This window comes from Camelus bactrianus, chromosome 8 (assembly GCF_048773025.1).
Source record: "Camelus bactrianus isolate YW-2024 breed Bactrian camel chromosome 8, ASM4877302v1, whole genome shotgun sequence".
In the NCBI taxonomy this organism is placed as follows: Eukaryota; Metazoa; Chordata; class Mammalia; order Artiodactyla; family Camelidae; genus Camelus; species Camelus bactrianus.
Window position 1 is genome coordinate 77346655 of NC_133546.1, and position 12188 is coordinate 77358842.

At 52.8% G+C, this 12188-nt stretch overlaps 1 protein-coding gene across 1 annotated transcript; it reads left to right on the plus strand.

Moving 5' to 3' along the window:
- Window positions 1–319: 319 nt before the first annotated feature.
- Window positions 320–10713, plus strand: LOC141578397 (uncharacterized). Its single transcript, XM_074368775.1, has 13 exons — window positions 320–1326; window positions 1750–1808; window positions 2702–2840; window positions 3264–3322; window positions 4216–4354; window positions 4778–4836; window positions 5730–5868; window positions 6292–6350; window positions 7244–7382; window positions 7806–7864; window positions 8758–8896; window positions 9320–9378; window positions 10271–10713. The coding sequence occupies exons 1-13, from the start codon at window positions 1131–1133 to the stop codon at window positions 10463–10465; spliced, it is 1440 nt and encodes a 479-aa protein (XP_074224876.1). The 5' UTR covers window positions 320–1130; the 3' UTR covers window positions 10466–10713.
- The last annotated feature ends 1475 nt before the right edge of the window (window positions 10714–12188 follow it).

The window sequence follows — 12188 nt, forward strand, 5'->3', positions numbered from 1 at the left end:
AGTCTGTAGCTCCAGATAACATATCCATTACTATTTCTTTTCCATTTCCTAACTACCATAATACATAGCCAAGAAACGACCAGGGTTTTCATAAAGAAAGTGCTTCTTCCCTGTGAAATTATTTTGGGCCACGTTAGTTTACAGAAAGTTTCTTGAATGGAGTTAGACTTCACATGAGTGTGTGTACAGTTCAAAGCGATCAGTGTTGTCATTAATAATCTGTGTGACTGCCCCCTCTAAGTGAAGCATCAACTTTCCCCTCTGGACCAAAGGAAGATGCACACACCCCTGGCAAGGAGGTACCATCTCGTTTTCTTGTTTTTCGTCTTCTTCTAGCACCTAGCAATAGAGGGTCGCTAGTACATAAGCGGATGGATGCGTCGCACCTGTGTCCCAATGTTTGCGTTTTACCGACACAGTTCTTGACTGCTGTTTTCTAATCCAAGGCTAAGTCACACTTTGCTTTCGGTCACGCGAGCGCACAGTACACTTGCGTCAGTTTCCCGCCCTCGCCTACGGAACGCGGTGTCTGTATCTAAATTCTTTGCCTCCAGTAGTTTTCCCCGGTAGGTTAGGCCAACTTACTGAACATAGACGGTTCCCTGTGCGAGTTCGGTGAGGTGTAAGATGTCTCCCGTTTTGTCTTGTGTTTTCGGCACTCCTCGTTTTGGATGAGTCGACTGTTGTCTCCTACCGAATCTTGCCAGTGGGGCCTTCCCATTCCGTTCCCACTGAGTGTGTCCCGGGTTTCCGTGTGACTTCTCATGCTGTTTCCCACCTCGTCCTTCGGCTCAGGCTGCCCTTCCTGGAACGCCTCCCCCTGCCCCCTCTGCGCTCGGCCTGCCTTTGAAGACACGGCCCGGTCTTCCCAGCCTTCCCCGAGCCAGGGCCTGCCCCAGACCCTTCTCTCCTCTGTGCCCTGCCTGTCCGTTCACTTCGGCTGTAGAGCTGCCGGATGGTCCTTTTCTGTGCTGATGGGTGTTCGCGGGTCCCTGCCTCTGGTAACAGTACAGGGCAGGATCTGTCCTTCGTGTGTATTCCCAGCTTTTGCCAGGATAATGCCTGTGACTTTAGATAGACACCGTAGATAGCTCGTGCCTCGCTGACTGATAGACTGAGTGGCCAAGTGCATGAGTAGGATGGCTCCTCGAGGTGGGTTTTTGGATTCTCCCGTTTTGTTGTTGCAGGAAGGGGCGCCCGAGCCAGAAACCGAACGGGAAGACACCCGTCCTGAGGCGAACGTAGCTGACGAAGGTGCTCCGGAGGAGCCCACCGAGGACGAGACATTGACGTCTGCGCTCGCAGCAGACCAGCCTGACGTGTCCGGTAAGTCGGTGAACATCCCTGGAGGTTGGTTTTTCTTACGTCTGTCCTTAAAAGCTACTGTGGGTCCAGGGTAGGGTGTAGCTGGTGGGTGGATGGATGGCATGCTTCGGACGCAGGAGTTCCTGGGCTCCATCGCCAGGACCTCCGTCGAAAGAAAGAAGCTACGTGCGAACCTAAAATACCTCAAGACCCTAGGTCCAGATACCACGTGCAGTACTGCTTGCTTTCCTTTTGCCCACTGTCTTCACACGTACCCCAAACACGACCAGGTTTTTCCCTCGAAAAATTCTTCAGTCCTCTGAAGTTCTTCTGGGCCCCGTTAGTGCACGGAAAGATTGTTGAAGGGGGTTAGACTTCACGTGTGCGGGTACAGTTCCAAGTGGTCAGTGCTGTCGCTAACGTCTGTGTGCCTGCACCCTCTAGGTGACACATGGCCCTTAAGCTCGGGACAAGAGGAAGACGTGGAGTCCCCTGACGAGGAGGTACGTGTGTCCTTTTGCTGTTTTTCTTCTTCTTCTGCTACCTAACCGTCGTCGGTCGTGAATACGTAAGCGGATGGGTGCGCCGCCTCTTCGTCCTGACGTCTGCATTTTCCCGTCACCCTTCTGGCCTGATGTTTTCTAATGCACAACTGCTGAAGTCGTTCTGTGCTTTCGGTCACGCGAGCGCACAGTACACTTGCGTCAGTTTCCCGCCCTCGCCTACGGAACGCGGTGTCTGTATCTAAATTCTTTGCCTCCAGTAGTTTTCCCCGGTAGGTTAGGCCAACTTACTGAACATAGACGGTTCCCTGTGCGAGTTCGGTGAGGTGTAAGATGTCTCCCGTTTTGTCTTGTGTTTTCGGCACTCCTCGTTTTGGATGAGTCGACTGTTGTCTCCTACCGAATCTTGCCAGTGGGGCCTTCCCATTCCGTTCCCACTGAGTGTGTCCCGGGTTTCCGTGTGACTTCTCATGCTGTTTCCCACCTCGTCCTTCGGCTCAGGCTGCCCTTCCTGGAACGCCTCCCCCTGCCCCCTCTGCGCTCGGCCTGCCTTTGAAGACACGGCCCGGTCTTCCCAGCCTTCCCCGAGCCAGGGCCTGCCCCAGACCCTTCTCTCCTCTGTGCCCTGCCTGTCCGTTCACTTCGGCTGTAGAGCTGCCGGATGGTCCTTCTCTGTGCTGATGGGTGTTCGCGGGTCCCTGCCTCTGGTAACAGTACAGGGCAGGATCTGTCCTTCGTGTGTATTCCCAGCTTTTGCCAGGATAATGCCTGTGACTTTAGATAGACACCGTAGATAGCTCGTGCCTCGCTGACTGATAGACTGAGTGGCCAAGTGCATGAGTAGGATGGCTCCTCGAGGTGGGTTTTTGGATTCTCCCGTTTTGTTGTTGCAGGAAGGGGCGCCCGAGCCAGAAACCGAACGGGAAGACACCCGTCCTGAGGCGAACGTAGCTGACGAAGGTGCTCCGGAGGAGCCCACCGAGGACGAGACATTGACGTCTGCGCTCGCAGCAGACCAGCCTGACGTGTCCGGTAAGTCGGTGAACATCCCTGGAGGTTGGTTTTTCTTACGTCTGTCCTTAAAAGCTACTGTGGGTCCAGGGTAGGGTGTAGCTGGTGGGTGGATGGATGGCATGCTTCGGACGCAGGAGTTCCTGGGCTCCATCGCCAGGACCTCCGTCGAAAGAAAGAAGCTACGTGCGAACCTAAAATACCTCAAGACCCTAGGTCCAGATACCACGTGCAGTACTGCTTGCTTTCCTTTTGCCCACTGTCTTCACACGTACCCCAAACACGACCAGGTTTTTCCCTCGAAAAATTCTTCAGTCCTCTGAAGTTCTTCTGGGCCCCGTTAGTGCACGGAAAGATTGTTGAAGGGGGTTAGACTTCACGTGTGCGGGTACAGTTCCAAGTGGTCAGTGCTGTCGCTAACGTCTGTGTGCCTGCACCCTCTAGGTGACACATGGCCCTTAAGCTCGGGACAAGAGGAAGACGTGGAGTCCCCTGACGAGGAGGTACGTGTGTCCTTTTGCTGTTTTTCTTCTTCTTCTGCTACCTAACCGTCGTCGGTCGTGAATACGTAAGCGGATGGGTGCGCCGCCTCTTCGTCCTGACGTCTGCATTTTCCCGTCACCCTTCTGGCCTGATGTTTTCTAATGCACAACTGCTGAAGTCGTTCTGTGCTTTCGGTCACGCGAGCGCACAGTACACTTGCGTCAGTTTCCCGCCCTCGCCTACGGAACGCGGTGTCTGTATCTAAATTCTTTGCCTCCAGTAGTTTTCCCCGGTAGGTTAGGCCAACTTACTGAACATAGACGGTTCCCTGTGCGAGTTCGGTGAGGTGTAAGATGTCTCCCGTTTTGTCTTGTGTTTTCGGCACTCCTCGTTTTGGATGAGTCGACTGTTGTCTCCTACCGAATCTTGCCAGTGGGGCCTTCCCATTCCGTTCCCACTGAGTGTGTCCCGGGTTTCCGTGTGACTTCTCATGCTGTTTCCCACCTCGTCCTTCGGCTCAGGCTGCCCTTCCTGGAACGCCTCCCCCTGCCCCCTCTGCGCTCGGCCTGCCTTTGAAGACACGGCCCGGTCTTCCCAGCCTTCCCCGAGCCAGGGCCTGCCCCAGACCCTTCTCTCCTCTGTGCCCTGCCTGTCCGTTCACTTCGGCTGTAGAGCTGCCGGATGGTCCTTCTCTGTGCTGATGGGTGTTCGCGGGTCCCTGCCTCTGGTAACAGTACAGGGCAGGATCTGTCCTTCGTGTGTATTCCCAGCTTTTGCCAGGATAATGCCTGTGACTTTAGATAGACACCGTAGATAGCTCGTGCCTCGCTGACTGATAGACTGAGTGGCCAAGTGCATGAGTAGGATGGCTCCTCGAGGTGGGTTTTTGGATTCTCCCGTTTTGTTGTTGCAGGAAGGGGCGCCCGAGCCAGAAACCGAACGGGAAGACACCCGTCCTGAGGCGAACGTAGCTGACGAAGGTGCTCCGGAGGAGCCCACCGAGGACGAGACATTGACGTCTGCGCTCGCAGCAGACCAGCCTGACGTGTCCGGTAAGTCGGTGAACATCCCTGGAGGTTGGTTTTTCTTACGTCTGTCCTTAAAAGCTACTGTGGGTCCAGGGTAGGGTGTAGCTGGTGGGTGGATGGATGGCATGCTTCGGACGCAGGAGTTCCTGGGCTCCATCGCCAGGACCTCCGTCGAAAGAAAGAAGCTACGTGCGAACCTAAAATACCTCAAGACCCTAGGTCCAGATACCACGTGCAGTACTGCTTGCTTTCCTTTTGCCCACTGTCTTCACACGTACCCCAAACACGACCAGGTTTTTCCCTCGAAAAATTCTTCAGTCCTCTGAAGTTCTTCTGGGCCCCGTTAGTGCACGGAAAGATTGTTGAAGGGGGTTAGACTTCACGTGTGCGGGTACAGTTCCAAGTGGTCAGTGCTGTCGCTAACGTCTGTGTGCCTGCACCCTCTAGGTGACACATGGCCCTTAAGCTCGGGACAAGAGGAAGACGTGGAGTCCCCTGACGAGGAGGTACGTGTGTCCTTTTGCTGTTTTTCTTCTTCTTCTGCTACCTAACCGTCGTCGGTCGTGAATACGTAAGCGGATGGGTGCGCCGCCTCTTCGTCCTGACGTCTGCATTTTCCCGTCACCCTTCTGGCCTGATGTTTTCTAATGCACAACTGCTGAAGTCGTTCTGTGCTTTCGGTCACGCGAGCGCACAGTACACTTGCGTCAGTTTCCCGCCCTCGCCTACGGAACGCGGTGTCTGTATCTAAATTCTTTGCCTCCAGTAGTTTTCCCCGGTAGGTTAGGCCAACTTACTGAACGTAGACGGTTCCCTGTGCGAGTTCGGTGAGGTGTAAGATGTCTCCCGTTTTGTCTTGTGTTTTCGGCACTCCTCGTTTTGGATGAGTCGACTGTTGTCTCCTACCGAATCTTGCCAGTGGGGCCTTCCCATTCCGTTCCCACTGAGTGTGTCCCGGGTTTCCGTGTGACTTCTCATGCTGTTTCCCACCTCGTCCTTCGGCTCAGGCTGCCCTTCCTGGAACGCCTCCCCCTGCCCCCTCTGCGCTCGGCCTGCCTTTGAAGACACGGCCCGGTCTTCCCAGCCTTCCCCGAGCCAGGGCCTGCCCCAGACCCTTCTCTCCTCTGTGCCCTGCCTGTCCGTTCACTTCGGCTGTAGAGCTGCCGGATGGTCCTTCTCTGTGCTGATGGGTGTTCGCGGGTCCCTGCCTCTGGTAACAGTACAGGGCAGGATCTGTCCTTCGTGTGTATTCCCAGCTTTTGCCAGGATAATGCCTGTGACTTTAGATAGACACCGTAGATAGCTCGTGCCTCGCTGACTGATAGACTGAGTGGCCAAGTGCATGAGTAGGATGGCTCCTCGAGGTGGGTTTTTGGATTCTCCCGTTTTGTTGTTGCAGGAAGGGGCGCCCGAGCCAGAAACCGAACGGGAAGACACCCGTCCTGAGGCGAACGTAGCTGACGAAGGTGCTCCGGAGGAGCCCACCGAGGACGAGACATTGACGTCTGCGCTCGCAGCAGACCAGCCTGACGTGTCCGGTAAGTCGGTGAACATCCCTGGAGGTTGGTTTTTCTTACGTCTGTCCTTAAAAGCTACTGTGGGTCCAGGGTAGGGTGTAGCTGGTGGGTGGATGGATGGCATGCTTCGGACGCAGGAGTTCCTGGGCTCCATCGCCAGGACCTCCGTCGAAAGAAAGAAGCTACGTGCGAACCTAAAATACCTCAAGACCCTAGGTCCAGATACCACGTGCAGTACTGCTTGCTTTCCTTTTGCCCACTGTCTTCACACGTACCCCAAACACGACCAGGTTTTTCCCTCGAAAAATTCTTCAGTCCTCTGAAGTTCTTCTGGGCCCCGTTAGTGCACGGAAAGATTGTTGAAGGGGGTTAGACTTCACGTGTGCGGGTACAGTTCCAAGTGGTCAGTGCTGTCGCTAACGTCTGTGTGCCTGCACCCTCTAGGTGACACATGGCCCTTAAGCTCGGGACAAGAGGAAGACGTGGAGTCCCCTGACGAGGAGGTACGTGTGTCCTTTTGCTGTTTTTCTTCTTCTTCTGCTACCTAACCGTCGTCGGTCGTGAATACGTAAGCGGATGGGTGCGCCGCCTCTTCGTCCTGACGTCTGCATTTTCCCGTCACCCTTCTGGCCTGATGTTTTCTAATGCACAACTGCTGAAGTCGTTCTGTGCTTTCGGTCACGCGAGCGCACAGTACACTTGCGTCAGTTTCCCGCCCTCGCCTACGGAACGCGGTGTCTGTATCTAAATTCTTTGCCTCCAGTAGTTTTCCCCGGTAGGTTAGGCCAACTTACTGAACGTAGACGGTTCCCTGTGCGAGTTCGGTGAGGTGTAAGATGTCTCCCGTTTTGTCTTGTGTTTTCGGCACTCCTCGTTTTGGATGAGTCGACTGTTGTCTCCTACCGAATCTTGCCAGTGGGGCCTTCCCATTCCGTTCCCACTGAGTGTGTCCCGGGTTTCCGTGTGACTTCTCATGCTGTTTCCCACCTCGTCCTTCGGCTCAGGCTGCCCTTCCTGGAACGCCTCCCCCTGCCCCCTCTGCGCTCGGCCTGCCTTTGAAGACACGGCCCGGTCTTCCCAGCCTTCCCCGAGCCAGGGCCTGCCCCAGACCCTTCTCTCCTCTGTGCCCTGCCTGTCCGTTCACTTCGGCTGTAGAGCTGCCGGATGGTCCTTCTCTGTGCTGATGGGTGTTCGCGGGTCCCTGCCTCTGGTAACAGTACAGGGCAGGATCTGTCCTTCGTGTGTATTCCCAGCTTTTGCCAGGATAATGCCTGTGACTTTAGATAGACACCGTAGATAGCTCGTGCCTCGCTGACTGATAGACTGAGTGGCCAAGTGCATGAGTAGGATGGCTCCTCGAGGTGGGTTTTTGGATTCTCCCGTTTTGTTGTTGCAGGAAGGGGCGCCCGAGCCAGAAACCGAACGGGAAGACACCCGTCCTGAGGCGAACGTAGCTGACGAAGGTGCTCCGGAGGAGCCCACCGAGGACGAGACATTGACGTCTGCGCTCGCAGCAGACCAGCCTGACGTGTCCGGTAAGTCGGTGAACATCCCTGGAGGTTGGTTTTTCTTACGTCTGTCCTTAAAAGCTACTGTGGGTCCAGGGTAGGGTGTAGCTGGTGGGTGGATGGATGGCATGCTTCGGACGCAGGAGTTCCTGGGCTCCATCGCCAGGACCTCCGTCGAAAGAAAGAAGCTACGTGCGAACCTAAAATACCTCAAGACCCTAGGTCCAGATACCACGTGCAGTACTGCTTGCTTTCCTTTTGCCCACTGTCTTCACACGTACCCCAAACACGACCAGGTTTTTCCCTCGAAAAATTCTTCAGTCCTCTGAAGTTCTTCTGGGCCCCGTTAGTGCACGGAAAGATTGTTGAAGGGGGTTAGACTTCACGTGTGCGGGTACAGTTCCAAGTGGTCAGTGCTGTCGCTAACGTCTGTGTGCCTGCACCCTCTAGGTGACACATGGCCCTTAAGCTCGGGACAAGAGGAAGACGTGGAGTCCCCTGACGAGGAGGTACGTGTGTCCTTTTGCTGTTTTTCTTCTTCTTCTGCTACCTAACCGTCGTCGGTCGTGAATACGTAAGCGGATGGGTGCGCCGCCTCTTCGTCCTGACGTCTGCATTTTCCCGTCACCCTTCTGGCCTGATGTTTTCTAATGCACAACTGCTGAAGTCGTTCTGTGCTTTCGGTCACGCGAGCGCACAGTACACTTGCGTCAGTTTCCCGCCCTCGCCTACGGAACGCGGTGTCTGTATCTAAATTCTTTGCCTCCAGTAGTTTTCCCCGGTAGGTTAGGCCAACTTACTGAACGTAGACGGTTCCCTGTGCGAGTTCGGTGAGGTGTAAGATGTCTCCCGTTTTGTCTTGTGTTTTCGGCACTCCTCGTTTTGGATGAGTCGACTGTTGTCTCCTACCGAATCTTGCCAGTGGGGCCTTCCCATTCCGTTCCCACTGAGTGTGTCCCGGGTTTCCGTGTGACTTCTCATGCTGTTTCCCACCTCGTCCTTCGGCTCAGGCTGCCCTTCCTGGAACGCCTCCCCCTGCCCCCTCTGCGCTCGGCCTGCCTTTGAAGACACGGCCCGGTCTTCCCAGCCTTCCCCGAGCCAGGGCCTGCCCCAGACCCTTCTCTCCTCTGTGCCCTGCCTGTCCGTTCACTTCGGCTGTAGAGCTGCCGGATGGTCCTTCTCTGTGCTGATGGGTGTTCGCGGGTCCCTGCCTCTGGTAACAGTACAGGGCAGGATCTGTCCTTCGTGTGTATTCCCAGCTTTTGCCAGGATAATGCCTGTGACTTTAGATAGACACCGTAGATAGCTCGTGCCTCGCTGACTGATAGACTGAGTGGCCAAGTGCATGAGTAGGATGGCTCCTCGAGGTGGGTTTTTGGATTCTCCCGTTTTGTTGTTGCAGGAAGGGGCGCCCGAGCCAGAAACCGAACGGGAAGACACCCGTCCTGAGGCGAACGTAGCTGACGAAGGTGCTCCGGAGGAGCCCACCGAGGACGAGACATTGACGTCTGCGCTCGCAGCAGACCAGCCTGACGTGTCCGGTAAGTCGGTGAACATCCCTGGAGGTTGGTTTTTCTTACGTCTGTCCTTAAAAGCTACTGTGGGTCCAGGGTAGGGTGTAGCTGGTGGGTGGATGGATGGCATGCTTCGGACGCAGGAGTTCCTGGGCTCCATCGCCAGGACCTCCGTCGAAAGAAAGAAGCTACGTGCGAACCTAAAATACCTCAAGACCCTAGGTCCAGATACCACGTGCAGTACTGCTTGCTTTCCTTTTGCCCACTGTCTTCACACGTACCCCAAACACGACCAGGTTTTTCCCTCGAAAAATTCTTCAGTCCTCTGAAGTTCTTCTGGGCCCCGTTAGTGCACGGAAAGATTGTTGAAGGGGGTTAGACTTCACGTGTGCGGGTACAGTTCCAAGTGGTCAGTGCTGTCGCTAACGTCTGTGTGCCTGCACCCTCTAGGTGACACATGGCCCTTAAGCTCGGGACAAGAGGAAGACGTGGAGTCCCCTGACGAGGAGGTACGTGTGTCCTTTTGCTGTTTTTCTTCTTCTTCTGCTACCTAACCGTCGTCGGTCGTGAATACGTAAGCGGATGGGTGCGCCGCCTCTTCGTCCTGACGTCTGCATTTTCCCGTCACCCTTCTGGCCTGATGTTTTCTAATGCACAACTGCTGAAGTCGTTCTGTGCTTTCGGTCACGCGAGCGCACAGTACACTTGCGTCAGTTTCCTGCCCTCGCCTACGGAACGCGGTGTCTGTATCTAAATTCTTTGCCTCCAGTAGTTTTCCCCGGTAGGTTAGGCCAACTTACTGAACGTAGACGGTTCCCTGTGCGAGTTCGGTGAGGTGTAAGATGTCTCCCGTTTTGTCTTGTGTTTTCGGCACTCCTCGTTTTGGATGAGTCGACTGTTGTCTCCTACCGAATCTTGCCAGTGGGGCCTTCCCATTCCGTTCCCACTGAGTGTGTCCCGGGTTTCCGTGTGACTTCTCATGCTGTTTCCCACCTCGTCCTTCGGCTCAGGCTGCCCTTCCTGGAACGCCTCCCCCTGCCCCCTCTGCGCTCGGCCTGCCTTTGAAGACACGGCCCGGTCTTCCCAGCCTTCCCCGAGCCAGGGCCTGCCCCAGACCCTTCTCTCCTCTGTGCCCTGCCTGTCCGTTCACTTCGGCTGTAGAGCTGCCGGATGGTCCTTTTCTGTGCTGATGGGTGTTCGCGGGTCCCTGCCTCTGGTAACAGTACAGGGCAGGATCTGTCCTTCGTGTGTATTCCCAGCTTTTGCCAGGATAATGCCTGTGACTTTAGATAGACACCGTAGATAGCTCGTGCCTCGCTGACTGATAGACTGAGTGGCCAAGTGCATGAGTAGGATGGCTCCTCAGTGTAGGTTTTGTGTCATTTTCTTGTGTTTTCGCAGGAAGTTTCAACGCAGTCAGAAAGTGCAGTGGAATATTATACTGAATACTTTGCAGATGCTACTGAGGAACCAGCTGTGCAGGAGAAGATCACATTTGATGAAGGGATTTTAATGTTTATATTATTGTTTTGTAGCTTTTGTGTGATTTTTATTGTATTATATAAATCTACCCTTGATGAGATATGGCGGGGTTAATTGGTATATACTGCGTTGTATCAATTTGTTAATTGTTTCCCCCTCGATTCATTAAACCCGTCTTTATAGCTCAAAAATATGTGATTTGTATTTGTGTAGATTGTGTTTGGGTTCTTAACCTATGTTTTCTCTTATTTCAGAAGTATTTGTCATCCTGTTTCTATGGTTTTTTTTTTTTATAAGTGTATATGTTAATTTTTACAGTGATTCTGACAAAAATATTTGATTAAAAGGAATAGTGTGTTGGTTTTTGTTATTTTTTCTGTTTTCATCTCTTGAACTTTTAAAACATGTTCTTGCTTCCTTCGAAATGTTAGATTTTCACGTAGAGCTGCAGGGACATTGCAGGAGAACGAACAGCATGGTAAGCAGTATGAAATACGTTACGTTCTTATACCATCAGTTGATTCAGTTGTGCTCTATTCAGGGCCATCCCTGATTCTAGGAATGGATTCTATTCCTCAAACTGCGTGAGCAGTATGCACTGTTTCCTGTTTTAAAATATATCTACCCACCCCATCCCGCATCTCAAGTGTTTTCTCACCCTTTATGCACTGTTCTTTACTCATTTGAATTGTCAATGGGGCCCCACTGCAGATTTCCAGGGGCCTTTCTGTGGTCCGCTCCCTCCTCGCCAGCCCTCTCTTGTCGGATCTCTTATCTGCGTTGGTTTTGTCTGACTCTCTGCTTCATCACCTCGACTGAGGGCGTCTGGTGGGCCCTCCTACCTCTTTTCCCTGTCCCTGTGTCACAGCCTGCATATTCTCCCAAGGCCGTGCACTGGGGCGTCCATTAGACTCACTTCATGTGTGTTTAGGGATCACTGTCCTTCATTGTCTGAAGTCCTTTGTCTTGAAGATTGTTTTTTCATGTATTTTGTCTGTTTTGGTTTTGCTTGTTTCAGGGAGGCAGGCCCGTCCGTGCCTGTGCCTCCGTCTGGGCTGGAAGCCGCCTGCGGGAGGCCTCGGGCTCGCGCTCTAGGTGGGCTGCTTCCTCCTGGGCTTCGCTGCTTCCTGCTCATCCTTCATTCCCAGCGTGACCGTCTGTTCGCTGGGGAGTCTTCCCCGGGCCCAGTCTAGACCAAGCCCTGTTACATTATCATTGAGCTCTCTTTTTCTTAGAGTAGCCATCTGAATTTATAATTATCTTATTTGTAATTCTCTCCTACTAGACTGTATGCTAAAGAGGAACCAGGGGTCTTGTCTGTTTTATCTTCAGAGCTTAGTAGAATGTCTTCCACATTATAGATGCTCAGTATATACAGTTGTTCAATCTATGGATGAGTGAATGTGAAAGTACACAGTCCTTTACACACAAAAGTTACTCATATCTTTATTTCTATTTTTTATTTCCTCCTAATGCAGATTATGGTAGCTTACTGAAAATTCAGTATACAATTCTTTCGTATAGAAGATGAATAGAATTTAAAAAAACAGTGTGAACTACTTACAGGGAAAATTCAAAAATTGGAAAAGAAGCTTAATAGGCTATGAAAGGAGCTGTCAGAAACTAAAGGAATGAAATCACAGAACATGAAAAAGTGGAGTGGGAACGAGAGCTCTGTAGTTGAGGCATTGAATTTCTCGTTTTTAAAGAAACATTTGAACTCTTTATGTCTGCTTTAATACTACAGATATGTAGGAGTTTTATAATTGCTAACTTAACTTGGGATTTTACAGGAGAGAAAATTTCATTAGTATTGTGGAGTATGAAATTCTTGGAA